Genomic DNA, 25,778 nt, shown 5'->3' with positions numbered 1-25,778 from the left:
ATAATATAATATTATCATTTTGAAATACATGTACATGTAAACTACTACCAACTAGTTTAACTAACAAGTGAAAACTTCTGTGTGTTTGCACGTGTGTGTGTGTGTAGACAGACTGGCTGGACTTAGTGGGGCCCAGGAGAGCCCTGGGGCCACTACAGAACAATATGCTTCTTTATTACAGGCTGAAACTGAAGACAGCCGGGACACACCCTGTAGGCTCCTCATGCATATCAGCTTATGGATCTGCACAGAGACACATTCACACACTGTGGAAGAGAAGCAAAAATACCCTCTCCAGTCACTGAGTGGACACAACACAACTTATGTTTCAACAAGTAGACACAAACACCAACATCTGGTCAAATGTGGTGACAAGCTCACACTGTCAGTGTGGCAAATAAGTGAATGTGATGAAGTGTAAGCAAGGTGCCATTACTGCAGTGGCATCTCTGCATGAGTTGGAGGAGCCACTTGCAGCTGGCCAGAAGAGAAACTCGGGAGGCTGATGTGCGGCAGCTGCAGAGACTGCGTGTGGGTGTCATGGATCACGTTGATGTCTGAAACAACGAACTGTAAACCAGCTTCTGTGCACAGACCAATTCAATTGAAAAATAATATAAGCTTCATGTGGAGGCCTGCTGAGCTTAGCCAGACCACAGTGAGGGAAAGCCAAACTCACAGCTGCCGCTGGGAGACATGGGTCATGATAACATTCACAACAGTCTGCCTTTGAAATGTCCAGTGAGTTTTTGTTGACATAAAAAGACTAAAGTACCATAGAATCTTATTTAAAACCTCCCAGACGACCACAGTTTTTGACACTGTTGTAGTTTATTATTATAAAATATCTAAAGCAAATTCTCCAAAGGAGGAGATTTTATAGACATTAGAGTGAGACATCCACCATACAGGTGTGTATTGATGGAAAGGATGTTGCGTCACCATGAGAAAAAAAACCTGTTTTTGTAGCTAAACTTAAAAATCAGTTTTCCACCACCTTCTTTAATGCCATGAGCACAACAAGCAGCTAAAACACAGTGGATAAGCACATCTGGAGACTAAAACTACAACAAACAGCTTCCATGTCTCTGTTGTGTTCAAGTTCGGTCACTGTCATAACGATGAAGCTGTAGCACGATCGCAGCAGGTACAAATTAACTTCTCTGTACAGTTGCTGTGGTGTCATAATTAGCACTGTGTGGAAAACCTGGCAGATACTGATGTTGGTTTTTGGACATGAAATAACGCAGTTCATTCATGCTGTATGTCAAGTATTTCGCAGATTGGACCATTATAAAAGCAGAGGACGTCCTTCTATCACTACCACACTTTACAATCAGTTATATCATCATCATAGCACACAGCATACAGGTACAGGCACGATAATCTCTATGAACAGGTTCTGCCTGTAAATATATCAAATCTTCTGGTTTCTATTTTGACCATTAACGCTTCAGCAGGATTGGTTGCCTGTGATTGGTTGACACAGTGATTGCAAATGCATCAGCAGTCAGTTTTTTGTCGTTGTTTTTTTAATAAATCAGAATTTACAGTCAGACGGCTGTTAATATCGATTAATGCACTCGTCAAAAAATCATGAATTCATTGATTTCCTAAACGCATCAGAAGGCTTATTTCTCTCAGTTTCCAATCATCCATTGTCTGTGAGCACCTGGCAGGTGAGACAAAACAAGATACTGATTAAAGACAGGTGAGTCTTGGAGTCTGGATATGTGCTGTCTCCATAGGAAGCCCCACGACACTGGCCCTGACCCCAGAGGCTAAGGCCCCGTCCCAATACCTCCCCTAACCCTACATTTTGCGCGTTCACGTGTAGGGTGGAGCAAGGGGAAATTGCCCTTAAAGAGATTTTGCCCTTATAATCAACCCTCAAAATGTAGTGAGGCTGCGGGCTGAAAAAGAAGTGGAAGATGGAATTACCCATGATGCTTTGCGAATTCAGTGAGCCGGCTGTTATTTTTCAACAAAGATGGCGGCAACAGCAGCCAGCCAGCTCTGCTACATCTGGGTAGTTTTGTCAGTGTTTTGGATGTGTGTACCGGCGTTCACTTGAACACAAATACCCTGGACTTGTCAGATTTCAATCACATTCGCGACACAGTGTTTAAGAGTGTTTTCATTCATTTCCTGAATGAAAATAGTAGCACACTCCACCGGCAGAATTGTCAACATGTGACGTAGGTTAGCACGTTCGTTACGTTCACTACGCTAATTTGCATGTAGTGGTGTCCCAATACCACTTCCCTCAACGAGGGGAATTTACGGTTGAGGGCACTCAAAACCAAGGGGAAATTTTAAGGGGGAGGTATTGGGATGGAGCCCAAGTCCTCACCAGATTGAAATTTAGCACGGCGTGCATTTGCATATAAATGATTTGATTGGATACTAAAAGCAAAGTTATGGATCCACAGTGCATGTTCACAATATGTGACATGGATTCAAAGTAAAGGGCGGTGTTTCACTTGCAGCCTACTGTGAACACGTGAGTGCACTCTGAGCCAAAAGGCTGGATGAGCTTTAAGTGCAGAACATGAGGAAATACAGAATGTACAAAGAAAAACAGCCATGAGAACAAAATGTTTTGCTCCTGTGGTGTTTCTCTGTGTTGGTGTGGGTCAGTAAGATGATACAACAGTCTGTTTTTTCTCTCATGCTCTGAGTGCTTTCACAGAAAACCACAGTCACACACACTAAGACGGGAGGGCTCACAGACAGCAGCAGCTGCGTGACTTACCGCTGGAGCAGTTGGCGCCCCCCCAGCCCGGTTCACACTGGCAGGTGTTAGGGGCCATACAACGACCATGAACACAGCTCTCTGCACAGTGGGCTGGACAGAGATGAGACAGGAGGACGGACGAGTCATCAATACAAATACTTACAGTCAAAAACCAAAGACATGACTTTCAAACTGCTGTAAACAAAATAATTGACTGCTGAGTTTTGTTTTCAGATCAACAGAGGAGCAGAGACACAAATCCACTCTGACACATTATATTGCATTTTCTGTATTTTTTAGGCTGCAGCAGAAGCACTTGCTGGAATAATGACCTGTCCTCTGCAGGGCTGTGTACGCAGATAATTTACATAATTTTGAATAGTTTTCGCTTTAGGACATGACTCTTAAATTGCATTTGTGTCAGTGTTTTTTTTAAAAAAAAGTCTGGATTTGGAAGTATGAGTTTGATTTTTCAACATTAAGCATTAGGATTGTTTGCTTATTTAATTGTTGAAAGCCCTAGATTTACAATCCCACGTTAGACCACATTAAAAAACCCAAAACATAAATCTACACTTTTGTCAAAGCAACACCCAGATGTTTTCAAAAACAACTGAGTGAAATAAACAGACTTTAAGTCTTTCCTCTTTTTGTTTCAAAGACAATGTTATACAAAATGTTGAAGCCGTTATTCAGAGATATACTAACTCAAATACTGAATTTACAATGGCTTATTCGTTTAAAACATCAATTGCGTAACTGTGTTTGTGGCCAATTGTGACAAAACTTTAGGACAAATGTAAACTCCACATTTAACATTTTACACTCTTCCCTCCAGTTCAGCTGAAATAGGCTTGTTGTGACATGGATGGACAGTGTGTGTTTACAGCCACGTCTATAAAGACCATAAACCATCACATTCTGGACACAAACCAGCAGACGGGAGGAATATGAAACCAAAACAATGAGCTGAAATATGCGAGGACTATACAGGACTACACAGTCCGTGTGACTCTGCACTTTTTTTTTTTTTTTTTTGCTTTTGTCATTAGTGATAGTCGCTGGTACCTGGTACTTTTTTAGTTTGCTTAGTCTGTGTGTGTGTGTGTGTGTGAGAGAGAGAGAGAGAGAGAGAGAGAGAGAGAGAGAGAGACTCACGAGCACAGATCTCTCCAGTCTCGTAGAAGCCTGGGCAGCACTGGGACTTTCTTCGATACATGGTTTTCTCTCCTCTGCGATATGCTATCCTATAACTCACCCTACACACACATGCACGCACGCACACACACACACACTCAGTCAAAGAAGACATATACTGTATATACACACAGTGCAGTTCATTCTGTTTATTTCATGGCATGGGTTCAAATGTGGAGAGAGAAGTGGATTTTCTAATAATGGAACGCAATGTCTTCGATATTTGAACTTTGTCCTGACTCTTTGTCCTTTGTCCTGTCTGTATTATCAGATGTATATTTAACAAATACACAGTTATATTTGATTAACAATAGCTCCTCACCTTGCTACTTTAAGAAATGCGTGAATAATTCCTCTCCCTCAAAATCAAATGTCTTACAGTATGAACGGATGTTTTGCAGCGGGGGTTTCCATGAGCATCAGGCTTCAGTGACATCGTTCTTACCTGTGTCTGGTGCACTTGAACCAGTTTAGGATGTCGCTGCAGCTGGTGTAATAAATTTGATCAAAAGGATGAGCGTACGACTCCTGCACCGTCACTGAGTAACTGGAAACACAAGAAGACAAAAGACAGATCAAAGAGCTGTGTGTGTGTGCGTGCGTGCGTGCGTGCGTGCGTGCGTGCGTGCGTGCGTGCGTGCGTGCGTGCGTGTGTGCGTACGTGTGGCCAAGATGGCTGCAGGTTGCAGGTTATGTGCAGGTTAACGCCAAACTGTTGTCGTAAAATCTAAACAACCACACCTGTCCAATTGCCATCGTTAATGTAATATGTGCAGTTATGATACATTGGCAACTTCTGTGGACTATGTGATCGTGAGAATCAAGAAGGTGAGCATGAATAAACTTGCATATCTTTGGCAGCATAAATGATCTAAAGCAATTCAAGTCATCCTCAACAAGCATCCTGACCCTCCACCCTGCCCTAATGTCATTAAAATCATACAGACTTATTATGATAACACATGTCAAAATCAAAAGACGCGATGAGGATCTCCCACTCTCACCGTGGCACGAGACCGTGCTGCTACCTAAACCAACGTTTTTTCCTGCAAACTCTCTCTTTACATATAAAGAGGTAGAGACTGTGTGCAACAAAGCGACATATGAGACTCTTAAAGCCACGCAGTCATGTCAGATTTTAACAACAATATTTAATGTCTATTTGGAAAATAAGAGAGTACCAGATTCCTGGAAAGGAGCATTAGTAAATCGTATTCCAAAAAAAGACAACATCCCTGAAGATCCATCAACATGGAGGGATATATCTCTCCTCCCAACCATCTATACGGTCTTCATGAAGTGCATACTGGCCAAAGTCCTCCCTTGGCTGGTGGAGGCTGACATCTTATCCACCAAGCAAAAGGCTTACATCAGTAGGCAAGGTATGAATGAACATGTGTTCTGCCTTAAAACAGGGATTGATGACTTGAAGCACGAGTCCTGTAGATTGCATTTAGTCTTTTTAGACTTTAGAGATGCATTTGGGACTCACAAATCACAGTGTCATGATCGAATCACTAAAGGAAATACATCTACCTCAACTGTTCATTGACATAGTGAAGGATGTGTACGGAGGCTCCTTTATCTAAGTAATCTGTGGAAACAGCTTACTCACCCAACACCACTTCAAATAGGCATTAAGACTGGCTGTCTATGGAGCGCAGTTAACTTCATAATTGCCGTTAACTAATGGTTAAAGTGGAAGTGTCAGTGTGCCCCCCCTCGTGCCATCTCCCCCAACCCAGTACAGGGCTATGCTGATGATGTCCAGATAGCCTCCAGAGATGAGAGTATTATTACAAACATGCTCACCAGGACAGATTCCTTTCTGGAATGGCCAGGTCTGGAGATTAAGGAGACAAAATGTGCTGTTCTGTACGAGAGGAGGAGTGGAGGGAATCCTTGGTATCGTTCAAAAACTGATAAGAGGGCTACAACAACTTGGGATGGCCAAAAAGAGAGCGAAACAGCTTGCAAAGTACTCTGCCATCTCTGCTATTATTGGCAGCCGCCACATATGGCGGAGACATTGCTACTTCTACTTCTACTTAAGAACTGAGTATTGTGCTTCTAAAATGACATTGTGAAGATCTGGTGCATACCACTGTCCCATGGTGTGGTGTATGTATTATACTGCATCCTTAATTATTATTTGAATTATTATTTATTATTTAATTATGTCCCTGTACCATTTTCTTTATGTGGACATAAATAAATGGTTAAAATGTGTGTGATTCAAACTTATCTTAGTGAGGACTTTTTGGCTGGTCTTCTTAACTTTAAAGGGTTTCTTGAAGGTTAAGAATTGGTTTTGGCTTAAAGGTGAAGTGAATATAGAGTTAGGCATTTAGTTGTGTTTTTCACATTGATTAGTTAACAGATCTGTGCTGCAGGTGCACCCTCTGTAAACTGCCATGCAAGTAATAAACTCCGATAAGGACATCCTATTCAGGTTTCTTATGTGCTGTTGAGTCAAAGTTATGATTAATTATATATCATATTTTTAATAGCGATATAAAGTAGCAATAATTGTGCAGAAGTCACAAAATAGAGCGTTTTGCTTTTCTTTTTCTTCATAAAAACGAGCCAGGTGAACTTTGAACTGTGATGTATTTCCAAATTTCCCAAATTCAATCCGATTTTAAACATTTTGAGTACTTTTTGCTCAGGTGTGTTTAAAAAGTTTAAAAAGAAAATGATTTTTTTCTTTTCATCAGATTGCCTATAGGTTGTGCTTTAAAAAAATGGATATAAGACACTTTATATTGCATATTCTTATAGCCTTTGTATATACTGTATGTTCAAACACAGTAATGGAAAAAAGCATTTATTCCACAGGGCCACACACTGAATGATGAAAACACTTCACATTTATAATCTCCAACAGATTAACCTTGTTCTGTCGCTGGTCTCATACTAACCCTGCTGCTGCTGCTGCTGCAGCTTCCTCTGGTACAGTAGTGGTAACCATAGCAACAGCAGTTACCTCAGCTCCACAACATTTACTCTTGTTTGTTTACTGGCTACGATCTCCTCAGGTAGCCATAGCTTAAGCCACCGTTTACAGGAGCAGCCATTAGTTATTGCTGTTTGTTTTAAAACCTAATGTTTGATTTGAAACATTCTGGTAATTTGGGAAGTCAGGAATGTAGTAGTGTAGCCATAGTTACTTCATTTATGATTCGATGTATTGCTTTGAATTTCATTTTTGTAGCACTTTATTATTATTTTTTATTATTATTTTTTTAAAATGTATTTATTTTTTTATTTTTTTATTTTGTGTGTGTGATATGAGAGTAAGAAACACAGTAATGGTATATATATATAGCTATACACATACATGTACATATAGTATATCTAATAATTTTAATAATAATGATAATAAATATTATAATTGTCAGACAGGTAAATGGTAATCATAATAACAGAAGTGAGTAAACAAAACAAAACAAAAAAAAGAATAAATTAATAAGAAAAAAAAGTAGAAGCAAAAGAGCAAAAAGGAAATACCACAATGCAAACTTTTTTGTTAATATAATTTTGCAATTATAATAATACCAATAATATCAATAATAAATAATAACAACAATAACAATAACAACAACCATATTCAATATTACTCAAAATGATGAGTAACAAAAATGAGTAACAATAATAATAATATGGGTGGAGTGGAAGTCTCTAAATTCATGGACTACCTCGGATCCCTGATCACTTGTACAGGACCAGCCTGCATCCCCACAAACTGGGACGAACTGTATGCAGCACAACACCTTACCCTATGTCTAGATGTATATATAGTCTTAATTTTATTTTTATTTATTTACATATTAAGTGACATTCAATTAAGATTTAATATCAAATGTAGAAATGGTTTGCAGAATTTTCATATGGAAAGTGGTGAGATTTCATTCTCATGAAGTAAAAAAAAAAAAGTTGGTAATTGGTTGGTGTAACTAATAAAATGGTTGGTATGAGGAAGATGTTTACTGACATACAGTAGAGTTCTTTTGCCACCAGCAGAGTTTAATTCAGAAAAAAAAAAGAATTTTGGATCCACAGATCCACATTTACTTCTGAGCTTTTCCTTTCGTCATTTATTCAATAGGAGTTGACAAGATGCTTGTGAAAGCGCTGAGCGACAGCAGAGCTGTGACTGACCTCTCCCAGTGGCTGCACACGTTGGGATCCTCTAAGCTGAGGGAGGAAGTGAAGTAAGGCAGGAAACAGAAAAGTGAGATGGTCACAGCCGAGAGAAACGTCCCGTGGCAGCAGAGTGACTCAGCCATCTCAGTCCACGCTGCAACCTAACACAGAGAGAGGACACGTGTTGTTAGTGCTCTTAGTATCTGAAGATTTCCCTCTCACAGTGATTAATACAATACAATTAAGTTATGACGTTGATGAGTGATTGTAAAGAAGATGAAAAAAATGAAATAAACCACAACATTTTTGAAGGGTGACTTCGGAATGATAACATATATGATTAAAAGATAAAAAGATTGACATGTTAGCAGCACTAGGGCTGGACAATTAATTGAATTTTAATCACAATTTCGATGTTGGCTTCCCACGATCATAAAAACATTACAAAAATGAAAAATTCGACGCACGGCGCGGCGTGTATGTACATTCCTATGCTAGAAAAACTCCTTGAATGCACCTGTGTTATGTGCAGGTGCAGCAAGCGTGTGACGTGTGTGGATCAATAATATGAGGAGCGAGCGATTGAAAACATGGCAGAAACACAGCCTTTGGTTGAGAAGAAATGTAGGACAATATCAGTTAACTGGAAACATTTTGACGACGAACGTCGAGCAAAAGGAAATAGTTTGCAAAGTGCCAGCCCTGTATGATAAATGTTGTGCTGAAGTTGCAAAAGATGGGTTGAGGGAGTATAGCACTGTTTTGTGTTTTGAAAAATAAGAGTATTTTGTCTGTGTTATTAGTGTTTTTTGCATGGTTATTTATTTTTATTTATTGTTTTTATTGCTATCATTATTTTAACTAACTATTATTATTATTTGTTTACTTGTTACTGATTTATTTGGCTGTTCTTTATATTTAAAGTTGAGTTTTGGTGGTTCAATAAATACTCAAGTTTTGAAATCAATGAATAATTGTGTTTATTAATCGTGATTTCAATATCAATCAAAAATAATTGTGATTATAATTTTTGCCATAATTCTTCCAGCCCTAGTTAGCACCAGAGTTTGAAAGTTAACACTTCAAATATTAACTCCAGCCTCACAAATATGGAATTTGAATCAAACTTGTATCTGACACTGTGAAATAACATCTGACACAGACGACTCCAGCTCTCACTCCTGACGCACAACTCATGATCCACACACACACACACACACACACACACACACACACACACACACACACACACACACACACGCTAATATTCTGTGATAATATTTCAACCCCTTTCAACATAAACCTCTTTTCCTGTTATTAGTATTATTAATAGTATAACTGAATTCCAGGTTAGGTGACAGACAGAGGTTTGATACTGGAAACATATTTTATTCTTTTTTGTTTCCAAATTGAAGTCTTTTGCTTTTGTTTGCACATTCTGGGTCAGAAAGATAATTAAACTGGACCTGCAGTCTTTGCAAATTGCAGCATTCTTTCACCACTAAGTACATCAGGCACGGACACTTTGTATGGGAGCCTTCAATTTCCAAAGTGGTGTCTTTAGTCTACAAACACAAATGTTTGATTGAAACTAATCTCAGTCATATCATCAACAGCATTCAGTGTGGTTCTGTGTTTAGTGGCTTGTGTGGAAATACACACATCAAAATACACAGCTGGGATATTTTAATTTTGACAAAATCCCAGTAGGAGTTTGGTGTTTCCACAGTGCTCTTCTTTAAGTGGTAAGGGTGACCTACAATGGGACATAGAGCCTTTTCTGTCTCAGCAACAAGGCTTCCACATTTTGATGAGTGATCAGAGTTCATTTACGAAAGGTTTGAGTAAAAAATCCAGACCAAACAAACAAACAATCCAAACAAAAGACCAACACTGGATTCTGGGGAAAAGGCAAATAATAATAATAAAAATGTTGTCCAATGGCATTTGGTGTGGACATTTCTTCTAGTTTCACATGAACTATGGCTGGCTTTACACGACAACGCTCCCGGGTGAAACCAACAAAATATTTTATCAGATGTGCCTTTCGTTTAGACGGCGACGGCGTTTTTGGGGCTTAAAAACGCAAAAAATTTAACCCACCCTCCAGAGTGGAAATCTGAAAAACGATCCACCGCCACGTTCCCGTCTAAAGGGTAAAAACACTAAAGTGTGTTGTGAGCTGCTCACGCTGGCTATCCTCCTGTACGCGTTGACGTCAGATCCATGTGCAGTACAGACAAACAACAAACATGTCGGATTATATCCATCAGTCGGACATTCAAGTTGCCTTAGCTGCTCTGATACCTGTCCAGGAGTCATTTCAGCAATTAAGCCAAGTCAATGTTTTGGTTTTCGACTGTGGGCTACTCAGCGCTACAAGAGAGAAGTAGAAGGAAGTTTCAACACATGCGTGCGCTCCTGGTGTTATTGTATGACAGTGCTTCACAGTGCCACCTAGCCACCTGGCATGCATATTTCACACACTTTTTGCGTCACCGTGTGCATGCAGACTTCCACCCAAAGACGCTCGTCTAAACGCAAAATAAAAAGTGGGAACGCAACGCCACTTTTGCGGTTTGTGTTCAGATCGTTGTCGTGTAAAGCTAGCCTTTGACTTAAAAGATGTTGTGAGACAGATGGCCATGTGTGTGTGTGTGTGTGTGTGTGTGTGTGTGTGTGTGTGTGTGTGTGTGTGTGTGTGTGTGTGTGTGTGTGTGTGTGTGTGTGTGCGTGTGCGTGCGTGCCTGCATGCGTGCGTTTGACTTTTTGGTTTTAAGCGCTTACACTTGCACTTGAGAACATCCATCCATTATCTACCGCTTTATCCTCCACATGAGGGTCGCGGGGGGTCCTATGCCAGTCTCAGCTGACATAGGACGGCGGGTACACCCTGGAAAGTTTGCCAGTTCATTGCAGGGCCACATATAGAGACACCCATCTGCTTACACTTATGGTCAATTTAGAGAGTCCAATTTACCTAATTCCCATACTGCATATTTTTGGACTGTGGGAGGAAGCCGGAGAACCCAGAGAAAAACCCATGCACAAGGGGAGAACATGCAAACTCCATGCAGAAAGGCCCTTGTTCCAACCGGGCCTCAAACCCAGGTCTTCTTGCTGCAAAAGGCAAGAGTGCTAACCACTACACTGACATAAGTATAAATAAATAAATAAATACAGGAATGCTTAAATAAATGGATAGATAAATAAATGCATGAATAAAAGCATAAATAAAAGAATATATAAATGTTTTATATTCATTTCTAGATTTCTGTTCATCTCTATTTATTTATGTCTGTATTGCTGTGTCCATATGTTAATGAGGTAGGAGGTCCTAACCTCAGTCAACAGCATGATTGGTCAAATCAGAGCGCCAGACAAAAGCAAACGACTTCTTCAAGACCGTCTAACACTGCTGGCTCAATATCCACATCCATATCGGGGGTGAGCTGAGCCAAGTCATCCATCACTCTATCCAGACCAAACTGAACATATCATTGATTGTTGCTTGGTTCGCTAAATCGTTCGCTAATGATCGTAATTCATTCGCAGTCGCTCGTACGAAAAAATGCCATCACTAAACCAGAGATACACAAACAACAATGTCAACAACTGCAGCTAACAGTTGAGCGGGCGGGCAACATTCAGCGCCACTAGTAAGGCAGAAATAGTAGACCCGAAACGAGCACACTCCTGTAACCAATCATGCTGTTGACTGTTAGGACCTCCTACCTCATTAACATATGGACACAGAAATAAATAAAGGTCAACAGAAATGTAGAAATAAATGTAAAGCATTTATTTATTTATAGTTTTATTAATGTATGGATTATTTATTATTTTATTTATACATTTAAATAAATATTTATTTATGCATTTATTTATTTTTTTATTATTATTCTTTTATTTATATATTTGTTCATGCATTTATTTATTCCTGTATTTATTTATGCATTTATTTATTCCTGTATTTATTTATTATTTATAAATAATTATATAATCATTTATTATATTATTTATTTACTTATGTCAGGTTTAGTCCTCCATAGATCCAATGCCACACACTGAGTGTTGTTTTTAGTGAGCGCCATGTCTGACCTCAAAGTGCCTTCTTTAGATTGTATGAGCCACTTAGGAAGGAAAGTCAGGTCTCACGTCACTGCCAGTCGCGTACGTAGCTGTACTCCTAATTAATGCCATTCAAAACACCATCGTCTGGCAACAATGAAAGGCTGGACTGCTCTTTCCCCTTAAAACCTTAAACACTGACAGTATTGATGAAAATGTGTCAGATTTACTGTCTCTCAGTACCACAACCACCTTCACCCCATCTAACCTCGTCTTTTTTTTCCTTATCCTCTTCACCAGCACAATCACCACTTTGTCTGACACTTTCTTTGTTTACCACTTACGCAGCCAGGAATGTGTAATTACATCCGATTGTTTTGTTGGCACAAAAACAGCAAACCGACCAAAAAGGAGATATATTTAAGAGATTTGATGTAAAGTGTTTTAGGACTTTGTGCCTGTGTCTGTGAGTGTTTCTCTCAGCCTTTTAACAGAGCATATTTATCTGTCTGCGCTGTAAACAGCTGAACAAAACATCCTGAGCATCAGTAGTCCTGTCACATCACCTGTGGAAACGCCGTGTTTAAGGAAGTATCTAGTTTTTATTCCAGGCTCAAAAGTGGAAGTGAATCAATGTGCCATAGGGTTAGAGATAAACAAGGTGTAATCCAGATTGTATGACTGCTCACACCTGGGAGTGACATCCACCCTGAACACTCAAATGCATCTTCTGATCCACATTCAGGGGTCTCTCTCTCTCTCTCTCTTACATCTGCTGGATAGTTAACTGTGGAGGTCTTTCAAAGGAAAACCCAGACCCATATTCCACTGGAAAGAAAAAGAACTGTTTAATTATAGATTAGAATTATACCTAGAGATGGTCATGGTTACCACCATCTACCACTTATGTTTCAGGTCTCCTGGGTTTTGACTGAGTCATTTGTGGAGCGTCCCAAAGTTTCTACAGCAGGTGAAACACCTCATCAGCCTCACGTTGTATGAAACCTGGAGCACCTTTTCTTTTGGCTGCATTCATCCCTCCCTCAGTTCTATTTGCTGCTGAGAAGACACTCCTATGCACAACATATGAGGCTGCCACCAACACAGTAGTGTCAATGATATGCTTGGTGGGGTCTTCAGTGATCAATGAAGTAACCAAACCTCTCGTACGGTTCACTGTTTAAATGATATGAAGCTTGGAGTAAAAAAAAAAGGCCAAATATAAAAGAACCACTTGAATGTCTGGGGGATCTTTGGGATTTGTCTGTGTATGATCTTCTTCTTCTTGTCTGGTCGTCTTCCTTAATGGTACAGAAACAGCTGTTGACTCCAACACACAATGGCAACTTTATTACTCCAGCTGCTTGATAAATCTGAAGAGGCCACTGAGGTTACTCCTCTCTTTGGAAAATCTGCTCGACGAGGAAGCTTGTAAGACGTCTCCAGTGGCAGGATGGCTGTTGACAGCATGTCTGTGCAGGCTCTTTATGATCCGCCAGGACCAGTCCTCTCTGGTTTCACTGAGCTACGAGTGGGCACAGCTGCCACCACCAACACTGAAACTCTCAGGACAACTGCACTGCTGCACAAACAAGGACCTGCTGTGTGTGTGTGTGTGTGTGTGTGTGTGTGTGAGAGAGTGTTAATGGTGCAGATTAGGCACAACTTTGATACATTGTTCCAGGCCATACAGTACTGACTCCTACCGGTCCATTCACAAATGCAGCGTTTCCATCATGGAACAGTACGGTTTGGAATGGTGTCAGTCCTGGGTCAGTTTTGTTAAGGATGACAGGCAGCAGCAGCATTAGTGCAAAAAAAGCTTGACTGTTTCTTCACTTTTCATGAACACATTATTATTATCACATGACATCTGTTCCCATAACGTTAACTCAGCCCTGTTCACCCTGCGGATGATGCAAATGACAATCCTTCCCTGTTCTTCAGCCTCCACAAGGTCTGTGTACGAGCACTTACATTACATTTATCTCAATATTATGCCCTTTCACAATAAGAAAGTGGGGCTTGTTTCACATTGTACACCATGCATTCCATGGAGAAAACAAGTGATTTTAGAGTGTTGATCCTTCTGGTGTTTTAAATCCTTCATTCACGTTTACCTGAGTAACATACTGCCTCAAAATATCAGTGAATGTGCAGGAAAATGTCCAAAAAATCAATACATCAATAATATCCAATATATCTTGACAAAATATAAGTTTTTTTTGTAAATAAAAATTTTATTATGTACCGTGGTATGCAAAAGTTTGGGCACCTCTGTAAATGTTCATGATTTTCCTTTATAAGTCATTGGTTGTTTGGATAAGAAATTTCAGTTAAATACATCATATAGGAGACAAACACAGTGTTCCGCGTCCAGTGGAAATCCAGGGTTAGGCATGTGCATAAGTTTAGGCACCACAAAAGAAACATTTTGTGCATCCTCCTTTTGCAGAAATATCAAAGTAGTGAAGTAAAAAAAGTGATGTCCCTGCCCTTTCCTGTGTAAGGCTCCACCATGCAATACCAACACCACACTGTCTCCGAGCCTCTGAAGATGTGCGTAACCATGTCTTCATGCGGCGCAGAGTGGAAATGTTCTCTCGCACGACAATTTACATTTTGGGGTCATCAGCAGAGGGTGCTGCAGCACCCCTACTTCCCACGGTACCGGTTATAACAGGTAAAAACAGCAATAAAATGTCAACAGTTTTCTTTTTGTTGTTCTATAATTCCATAAATGCAACAAACTATAGTTCTTTTACAGTGGATGACAAAAAAAACTTAATCAGTATCTTGTATGACCTCATTCTGCATTAAAAATCTCTGTCAAACATACTAGAAATAAGCTTTTGGATAGATTCAATTCCCTCTGAATATAGTATAACTATATATAAAACTATACACTGTGTTATCTTCATTTTAAGGGTCAAAAAAAAAGGACCTCCTTAAATACTCTTTCTCATGATTGGATTCACCTGTGTATGGAGGTCAAGGGTCACTGAGGTTACCAAACCAAATTTGAGTTCCAATAATTAGTATTAAAGGTATTGAAATCAATAAAATGACAAGGGTGCCTAAATTTATGCACATGCGTAATTTTGTTTAAATAATTCTTGCACACTTTCTGTAAATCATATAAACTTTATTTCACTTCTCATATATCACTGTGTTTGTCTCCTATATGATATATTTAACTAACATTTCTTATCCAAACAACCAATGATTTATAAAGGAAAATCATGAACATTTACAGGGGTGCCCAAACTTTTGCATACCACTGTATGTATACTGTATATATACATCCATATATGTATGTGTATATACATATATATTTGTATGTATATATATATTTATATATATATATATATATATATAGAAAGAAGTTATTATATTTGTCAAACCTGTATCTTGGTTTTTTACATGTACCAGATATTGTTTGACTGGTACATGATAATGTAATATTTAAATATTTAATTGAATGAAGAGAAAATTAATTGATTAAGGGTTTATCAAACTGTCCGACATGCATCTTAAACTTCATTTTGAAATGGCAGTCTCTTCTTCAAAGTTGGCTGTACCAAGGCATTTATTTTTAGAGGGAACACTTGATGTTAAATATTAGAATGCACTGAAATGTTCTTACCGGGGTCACATGGTTAGTGTAGTGGTTAGCACTCTTGCCTTTCAACAGCGGGTTCGAGCCCCGGTTAGAACAAGGGTCTTTCTGCATGGAGTTTGCATGTTTTTCCCCGTGTGTTGGGGTTTTCTCCAGGTTCTCAGGCTTCTTCCCACAGTCCGAACACATGCAATGGGGATTAGGTAAATTGGACAATCTAAATTGACTGTTGGTGTGAGAGTGAATGGTTGTTTGTCTCTGTGATGGACTGGTGAACTGTCCAGGGTGTGAAATGTGTCAGCTGAGATTGGCAAAGCATGTACAGATGCCACAAGAACAAAAATGTATGAATCATTTTTTTTAGCTGTGGAAAATGGAGTAGAAATATATAAATATCTTTGAAGTGTTTACTCAAACCCAGCTGTTTGAGTTGGGTGGAGAAGTGAAACCTCTGAGGAAGCACAGCTGCAGCTGCTCTTGTGTGTCTCCTGCAGTTCGTTCTCTCTGCCCTCACTGGGCATCTGTCAGTGTGAGAAGACTTTCACTCAAACGTCATACGTGTCAGACTATAGTGTGTTTGTGTGCACAGTAAGGGCCAGTTCCTATCTTAACCCTCAAACTCAACCCTTAATCTTAACTGGCCCTCAAAACCAAGTGTTGAGGGTTATTTTGTCACTTAGAAATGGGACACCCCTTAAATGCAGATACGTCTTCAGACTGTAGGGGGCAGAATAGAGTGAAAGCTGCGTCCAGTCTGTCAACTCCAAAAAAGAAGAAGAAGAAGAACTCGTCATTTACGTCACGATTATTTATTACGATCCGTTTGTCAGTCAAGTTATTAGGTTGTCAGTTAGTTATAAGATGATACTCATACAAATACCACAACCACGGACATATTCAGCTGACAGTTACCACACACCACGGCTTATTAAACCATAGCAAATGATCGCTTGTCCGCACCGGCCGGCTATTGACAAAAGATCGTAAAATAAAAATAAATGTTACGCAACAATGACGTCAGTAATCTATAATATGGGCCTAAACTAAGATAATACAACAGTTTTCATCATTTTTATATCTCTATTAACAAAGAAAATACTTCATTTGTAGCGTACTTGTTTCGCTGCTTTCGGCGCCATCTTTGTTATGGCAAAACACGCAATGCATTCTGGGTAGCCCTTGCTCCCAAGGGTGGTCTCGGAAAATCTCAATATTGAGGGCGATACAGTCCTTAAACTTGCCCCTAAACTTATTTTTTCTGAGAATCGGGACAGCACTTGGACTAGAGGGAGCACGCATTTTTGAGATTGAGGGTTGAGATTGAGGGTTAAGCAAGGAATTGGAATTCACCCTAAGTCTTTAGCTTCACCTCACTCAGATGAACCTCCCTTACTGTACGTCTGTGCTCATTTGTTTTCCCACATCACTTTTTCAGATGCTACTTAAAGCTGGAGTTATGATCCTCTATTTGCCTTGCTTTCACTTTTATTGTCTAAATCTCTGCAGGGAGACTACTACTAGGCTTCTCGCCTACTTCTCAGCAGTTGCTTATTATATCACAACACATCATTACTATCCTGTGTATGTGGTTCAAGAGCAGTGGCTGATCTAGAAAATTCTACATGGGGTGGCAAAGCCGTGGCAAGAGGTCTTGGCAGGGTGGCATGGGAGGACGGTATAGAATCCCCAAATGTCAATGGATTTAACCCAACAAACATAAAAATATGAATTACTGTTTTATCATAAACAACAGGAACAAGTCCAGAGCATCTTTTAAAAAGTAAAAATATTAATAGCAAAAACGATAAAATACATTTTAAAAATTAAATTAAAAAGTGCAATAATCAAAAATAACAAAAAACTTCAAACGCTGAGGACCCTTTTCCTCCCTGTCACTTTGTGAATCTGCAGCAGCCTCCTCCTCTTCATCCCTCACATCCTGTTCTCCTTCACTTATTTCTTCATCTCCTTCTGTGGTCTTCTTCTGCTTTGAGCCTCCTGGTCTGTCCGGTTCACTACCTTCTCCTTCATTTCCCTCCTTCTCTTCTGCTGTGCACTTTTCTTACTAAAAACCCTTTCAACATCCACACTTTTTGCTCTCCTTTTCATTGTGAGAAGCTCTGGTTATCCTTGTATCACTACACTGTAGTGCCATGTAGCTAACAAGTATAACACATCTAAAATCAGAAGATATTTATCACACACAACAGTTATGTTTAGACTACTTAATGCTATTGTATTTGTTATTTTCCCAGTTAGAAAAGTAAAGGATGTCCCATTGCTGTGATAGGTGACAGTAAGTGGTTTTATAGCAGGTCTACTGACACACTGCTGCGTAGTGTGTTGTGACGTAATTAAAACATGACAGGTTATATTGTATGAAGTTGTTGTTTTCTTTACTAAAATCAAAACTAATCAAAGAGCAAAACGCTCTTACAAATCACGAGTAAGCGATTTCACGTTTAATGAATGGCCGTGCTATTATCGCTGACACTGAGAGACCTTAGATTACTTTCGTTATAAATGTAACTTTAAAGGTCACATAGAGTGGTCCTGTTGCACATATATGTGAGTTATGGAGGTCTACTTACATACATTCACTTGTTTTTATGGTCAAAAACCTCCTAGTTGCTGTAAACGAGCCGATAGAAATCTCTCTTTTCTGACACTGTGCTGAGCCGCGATATTTCAGACATAAATCTCACCCCCAGAAGACAAAGTGTGTCGTGATTGGCCAGCCAGTGTAGAGCCTTCCCAACTGTCTTGTGATTGGCCAATACCCGGAAGTGACATATTCAGCACACCAGCTCTCAGAAGCACAGCTCCCCCCTCTGGAACGGTGGATGCACTGCTCCTCATTATCAAAACAGTGTTTTAACAATGTTTAAAAATAGGACGTTATTCGCGGTTCAATGTACGCAACCGGATGTGCCCGGACTAGTGCCCGGACCAGGACGATCTGCTGCTCCGGAGAACCGGTGTTTACGTAACCGGACCGGGGTTTTTTCAAAGATCTCGCTGAGCCCATGATTACAATAAAACACAGCGTTCTCAGCAATGGCTGAAATGTTTGTTTCGAAACTTCAGGGCTTCTTAAACAAGGTAATGACGCAGATACACACCAAAAAAACAGTGTTAATTGGAACTTCCGGTCTAGGTCCGCTTTAAGTTAAATTGGCATAAGCTGCGAAGTTTAGAAAGATGTGATAGAAAGATCACCTCATTGTTCCAACAAAGCCTGAAATTTTGCTTGTGACTTTGCCACTGTAGTCTGGTTTGACAAACACTGATCAACATTTTTTAACATTTTATGGACCAAACGATTAATTGATTAATCTAGAAAATAATCTTTAGTTGCAGCTCTAACACACACACACTGTCAGCTGCCTCTGCAGTAATGGCTCCTTCACTAAATGGTGGAACACATAACTGTGTTGTTGGATTCCACTACAGTTCTCATTGTTTGTACATGAATCTGACTGATCTGTCCATATGCAGGCTATGTTTGCATCTTATCTTGTTTAACACAGCTGTATGCACTTGAGTCTGTCTTCATTCTTGTCAGAGTCAGTCAGCATCATGTTCCGTCCACACTCTCCTCCCTCAGACATCTGCGACTGTGTCGTACAATATGAGATTCCATATCAGTATTTGACAGATGTTTCCCAGCAGTCACCACTGGTCACTGAGCAGTACCGTCTTCCTCCATTGAACATTCAGTAGAAGAATGTGACATGCAGCTTATTGTCAAAGCTGATCCGTGAATGATCTCCACATCAGCGTCACCTTCATTAGATGGTCAATCCCAAGCATGAATATCAGTCTTCTCAGGACACTCTCCTCTTCCCTCCACCCTCCATCAGTGGCCGCTATTCCTCTCTAGTGAACTCTTCCCATGGAAGTGTAAGCTAATTCTCAAATATCACTGTGTTTGTCTCCTATATGATATATTTAACTGAAATTTCTTATCCAAACAACCAATGATTTATAAAGGAAAATCATGAACATTTACAGGGATGCCCAAACTTTTCTTTCTTTTCTTTCTATTCTTATGGAAGATTCGTACTGAAAGCTACGAAAAGTAATGCACTGTGTTTTCGTTTGATTCCGCATGTAATTTTAGCAAGGGAGCCTTGGTCATGTGACGATGCGCTATATCCCCAACCCTGTCCCTAACCCGATACGTCACCATAACCATAACAGTAACTGTTACGCGAGGTAGAGACCTGAAAATCTCCGTAATAACTGAGAAACGGAAGATAATCCGTTCACCGAACGCACCACTTTTTTTTCACTGAAGCTTGTGTCATTGGATTTTCATAGGATAATGAGAGTAAGACAACAATAATCAAAAGTTTTTTAGTGCACAAAATACTTAATGTAGTGTTATTCATTTATACTTGATGTATTAGTGTATATTATACTGTTGTATTACAGTTTATGTGTACACACAGACGCTGATGCATATGTTTAAATATGTTGTATGGACTTCAGCTACACTTATAACATATTCTCATTTATAGTCATATGGAAGGTTAACCATATAACTAGAAGGTAGATTTAGTTGATTATGGCTGTTTGGTCTCAGTGTTGCTGTGGTCGGAATGTGTTCATAAGTTTTTCTCGATTGTTTGCGCACATTTTCTGAAAGCATGCCTCATGCTCTCACAACTCTACACACAAATTCCAAAAACACACACACAATGGGTAAAACCCCTCAATTCTCCTGCAAAATGAAACTTAACATTCAAAACAATGTTATTTCTTCTCAAAATGGTATTTTGTTTTCAAATGACACACACAAACCATCATATCAATAGACATTTATAAGAACCAGTTGAACACTGATGTGATCAATGTAAAACACTATGATGAATGGAAAACACTTCTTCTTCATCGATCATAATGACTTAGGCCTTTTTAGTGTTTAGTGTTACACTTACTACAGACACTACATACATAAGTGTGTAAAATATTTTAGAATATTGTTTTTATAGGCCCTGTGATGAACTGGCAAACTGTCCAGGGTGTGACCCCGCAAATCGCCCTAAGAGAATTGTGTGTTTTGAAAAAAGTGTGTTTTACAACTGCAATTTGATTGTAAAGCAGGAATTGTGCTTGTTGTTTAGCAGAGTTGGTTCAGGGGGTTGGTGCATGAGTTACCTGTTGTGGTCATTGTGTCTCAAGTACCAGAATTTGTGTGTAAACAATTGAGAAAAACTGTAACATCATGTTCTATCAAATTATATTCAAAGAGTATATGTGTAAAGGTAAGTATATTCATGTCTGCAGGTTTATATGTGCAGGTAGTATATATATGCATGTATGTATGAATGGGTAGGTAAATATATATTGTTGATCTGTTCCGATGTATTTATTTATATTTATATGTTTTTTTTGTTTTGTTTATTTTTTTGGGGGGTTTTTTTTCTCTCTCCCTCTGTTAATAATTGTCCTTACTTTGTTTATTGTTATTTCTTTGTATAGGATTGTTGTTGCTTTTTGTTGTTGTTCTAGTTTGTATTGTTGTGTTTTTGCTTGTCGGTATTGTTCTTTGTTTGTATTGTTTATGTGTGGGTGTCCCAGCAGGTCCTAAAGCGGTCCAACATTCATTAAGGCCACATTATACTTCTCTGACTGCGTATGCGTTGTCCGTCTGCATCACCACGGAGACGCCTCGAGCATTTATACTTCTGCGTCGTGGTGACGGACACTCGCTGCAATTTCCCGCCCGATCAGTAGGGGTCGCTGCGCAAGGTAGTTGTGCTTCTGGCTACAGTGAGCAATGGCGTCCGAGAAAGAAAGAGAGAGAAAGACTGTTGTTGTTGAAACAGTGGCCGTTTCTCACTTTTCTGTGTGACGGAACGCAGTTTTAAGATAATTTGAGGCGAGAAATTGGCCATTTAGGGTCTAAACATGTGCTGTGTGTATTAAGATATGACGTATTTATAGTTCGGCAGCGGCGTTATCGGCGAGGATCAGCTCCGCCTCTGTCAGGACGCCCGGAGCGCACTGAGAGCCGGCACAGAGCAGCTTTGCTCAGCCTGTCCTGAGGACCAATCGCAGCTCTTGCCGTCTCCGTTGTCCCTTGACGGAGTGACGGACACTTAAAAAATATTTCGTGCACCCGGAGACGACGCAGAGGCTCTTCGACAGGTTCTGCGTCGACGCAGAGTCTCTACGTAGCCTACGCAGAGCACTTTACGCAGAAGTATAAATTGGGCTTTAGTAGTCATCACGATACAGGATGAGTTCAAAGGACTCATCCTGACAAAGCAAAGTCTGTCTGACACAAAAAGGCATTCAGATGCCCATGCTGATTGCCTCCCTGCTAGACAGGACAAGGGTAGAAAAAAAAAAAAAAAAAAAAAAAAAATAGTCATATGGATGTAGGCTTCAACTGTGCTGTTTGAGGCCAAGCAGAAAATAAGAATACACTGAACACCCACTGGGGGGCAACTCCACTGGTTGCAAAAGTTTGAATTGCAGTCTAATTGTCACTTGATTTATTGAGTATTCCTGTGAAGTTAATGTTCTCAATCACTAGTTTCAACTCTTCTTCAATAGAACACGATGAACAAGAACAACGGTTTTTAGATGATGTTCCCATTTGTAGGAAAATATATATCACAGCAGTTGTTATTGTCAAGCAGAGTTTAGTTGCAGGTGAAGTCTGTGAACTTGTGGTTGTAATAACACATGAATATGATGTTGGTTAAAAGTAGGATTTCAGATGGTTATGGGTGATGTTACTAAATGTACTGTTTGTCAGCTGTAGTCACTGTAATGTGTGCAACTCGGTCAGTCTGAAGCAGTGTCATAGTTCTTTACCACTGGCAGACTCATTGACAGAAGCTCTCATTTAATTAGCAGGTTAGGCTACTCATCGAGACGACTGGTTTACTTCATTTTAAGCGTCAACAAAACACTGAGTAAACATCAACAAGCGAAGTGTAGATCTGCTTCTCACACTTCTTCTGTGTGGCATGGTAATCTGGACAAATGTCAACATATCTATACTCAACAAAAATGTAAACCCAAAAACTTTAAATGGTCAACACAAATAGAATGTCATGACATTTGCTCAGATTCTTGATGCATTTGTTTATGGAATGATTTGCTTTGCTCAAACCCAGTAGTCCAGTGTCACTTGGCCACTCCTATTGACTACAATCTCAGATCGAGTATTTCAACTCATGAGACTCATGGAGCATGGCAGAGTGGTGGTCAATATGCTTGACCAGTACACAGACACTCCTTATGGTCTGGTCAATAACAGGGCACACCAAAATGTGGACGTTTGTCCCTTGTGGCATGTAAAACCATATGATCCAATGCAGACTGGATCATTTCTCTATACGCAGTTATATCCCCACATCCATATATGACACATACATAATGATCTTTATGACGAGGATCGAGTACAGTCCCGATGAAATACAAGGGATCAAAGTAGAGCTTAGTAAAACGCGTTGACAGATTCTCAAGAGCGCACTTATTGTTTTCACTCAGTGGTCTCAATCTTTGTGCAGAAGACATTTAGCGCTGTAATTAAGGGAATAACAGATGTATCAGATGAGCTGATCTCTTTAGTTAACTGCTCAAAGAGAGAGAGAGAAGAGAGTTCTGTCGCAGGGAGTTCATAATCTGTTTCGCTTTTGCGCAAAGAAACGTTCCAGCATTTAATAGGCGCTGTTCCACAGTGTACTCACGTCTTGTTGGAATGGTTTTATTGGTGTTCCAAACTGATATTTTATGCATGCGTCACCACAACATCGTTACTCCCTCTCATGTTCATGGAAGATGTTTTTACTTTGTTGCCATAGAGCATTACCCTGCTGGAAGGATCCAGTAGATGATGATCATCTCTGGCCATAAAGTGATGAACGTGGTGAGTAACAATCCTCAGACACACTGTGATATTCAAACCATGACTGGTTGGTATGAAGGCTCCAGAATTTGTCTAGAAAACAATCCCATCACCACTACATCACCAGCATCAGTATGGACTGTTGACACAGGGCTCCATGGATTCATGCTGACTCCACATCCAGAGACTGAACACGCGTTTAAAACTCAAGTCTGTCATTTCATTATGAAACACTCACTAATTCTCTACTGATTTATCCCCCATCATAGGGCAAACAACCATTCACTCTTACACTCACACCGACGGTCAATTTACAGTTAACAGTTAACCTCTGCACAGAGGCGATTCTACAGTCTGTCGGGGCCCTAAGCAAAAATTCCCAGGGGGCCCTTCCTTCCAACCAGTGTTCATCACCATTATGTTACAAATAATCTGACACCAACAAAAATGTATGAGTTCAAAATGTTCTTTTTTTTTCAAAATGAATGAAATAACATGGAAAAACCTTGTAATTAAAAAGTATGTGAAAATATAAATGTAAAGACTAATAAAAAACTGTAAATAGCTTTTTAAAAAACTATATAAACTTAGTAAAAAAAATACATTACACTGTAAAGAACCCACATTACAGAACAATATAAATATATAGAACAATAAAATACTGTTAATAAAAAAAACATATGTAAACTGAGTAAAAAAGATATGCATTACACTGTAAATAATCCTCTTCATTTTCCAAATTGCAGAAAGATAACTTCACACAGGTTAAAGTGAGGTGGGGCCCCTTTAGGGAGGTTTCCTACTGAGATGTCATTGCAAGTCAACCATTGTTTGTTAAGGGGGACGGGGAGGTGGCTGGTCACTGCACATTCAGTAAAAACAGCCCTCAGGCTCCGAGTGTCGGGGGCCCCCTATCAGCTTGGGTCCCCAAGCAGTCGCCTGTCTTGCCTGTTCACAAGCTGCGCCTCTGTCTCTGCATGTTTTTGGATTGTGGGAAGAAACTGAAGTACCCGAAGAAAACACACATGCACTCAGTCAAACTGAGATTCGAACCATTGACTTTCTTAGTGTGCACCCACAATGACACAGGGCATATGTGGGTGCACACTAAGAAGGTCAACCAAAATATATGAGTGTGTAGAACGATAGCCGGGAGAAGTACATTGTTCACATAAAACGATAGGATTGGATGCAGCTCCATGTTTTGCTCTTATGTGGAGGAAACAAAAGTTGTCCTGCATTAACCAACAGATGAGCGACTTTTGTTGTTCATGGTTTGTCAGTGATTCTTGATGCAGCGCCGCCTCGGGCAAGGAGGGGAATATGTTATTCAAAAGGTTTGTTTTCGCTTCACTAAAGTGCAACAGCAAACTCGGACTGGCTGAATGTTGCAACCCCCAATTGAACCGAGTCTCAAGTGGAAGATAAAGAGGTAGAAAATAGATGAGCGAATGGTTTACAAGATCTAAACCAAGCAGTAGAATATAGTAAATGATCAGGTCAGGACCAAACCACCATGTGTTTTCACTAAGTTTGTATGGATATTATGAGGACATCCCATTGTGTTTCAACCCTGGCAACACTTTTGCATTATAAAAAAAAACATGATCTTCTTCTAGAACGAAAGCCCAATTTATACTCCTGCGTAAAGTGCTCTGCGTAGGCTACGCAGAGTCCTCTGTGTCGACGCAGAACCTGTCGAAGAGCCTCTGCGTCGTCTCCGGGTGCACGGAATATTTTTTAAGTGTCCGTCACTCCGTCAAGGGACAACGGAGACGGCAAGAGCTGCGATTGGTCCTCAGGACAGGCCGAGCGAAGCTGCTCTGTGCCGGCTCACAGTCGCACCGAGCGTCCACAGAGGGCGGAGCTGAACACCGCCGACTTCGTCGCTGCCGAACTATAAATACGTCATATCTTAACACACACAGCACATGTTTAGACTCTAAATGGCCAATTTCTCGCCTCAAATTATCTTAAAACTGCGTTCCGGGACACAGAAAAGTGACAAACGGCCGCTGTTTCAACAACAACAGTCTTTCTCCCTTGGACGCCATTGCTCACTGTAGGCTGAAGCAGAACAACCTTGCGCAGCGACCCCTACTGATGGGGCGGGAAATTGCAGCGCCTATCCGTCACCA

At 40.0% G+C, this 25,778-nt stretch overlaps 1 protein-coding gene across 3 annotated transcripts in view; it reads right to left on the bottom strand.

Moving 5' to 3' along the window:
• Window positions 1–8,223, bottom strand: part of megf10 (multiple EGF-like-domains 10) — a gene marked incomplete at its 5' end in the record, with an annotated part of 40,640 nt that extends 32,417 nt beyond the window's left edge. For 2 of the 3 annotated variants that reach the window (XM_083903318.1, XM_083903319.1), the window contains 3 exons: window positions 2,756–2,848; window positions 3,896–3,996; window positions 4,380–4,476. In XM_083903318.1, coding sequence (XP_083759444.1) covers window positions 2,756–2,848; window positions 3,896–3,956 — 154 coding nt within the window. Of the gene's footprint in view, window positions 1–2,755; window positions 2,849–3,895; window positions 3,997–4,379; window positions 4,482–8,095 lie in introns of those variants that run through there. The other variant, XM_083903317.1, reaches the window with a different exon arrangement.
• Between the last annotated feature and the right edge of the window lie 17,555 nt (window positions 8,224–25,778).

The sequence above is a fragment of the Microchirus variegatus genome (genome assembly GCF_963457635.1).
Source record: "Microchirus variegatus genome assembly, chromosome: 16".
NCBI lineage: Eukaryota > Metazoa > Chordata > Actinopteri > Pleuronectiformes > Soleidae > Microchirus > Microchirus variegatus.
The sequence above is the reverse complement of the archived record's forward strand: the minus strand, read 5'-3'. Positions and strand labels throughout refer to the sequence as shown.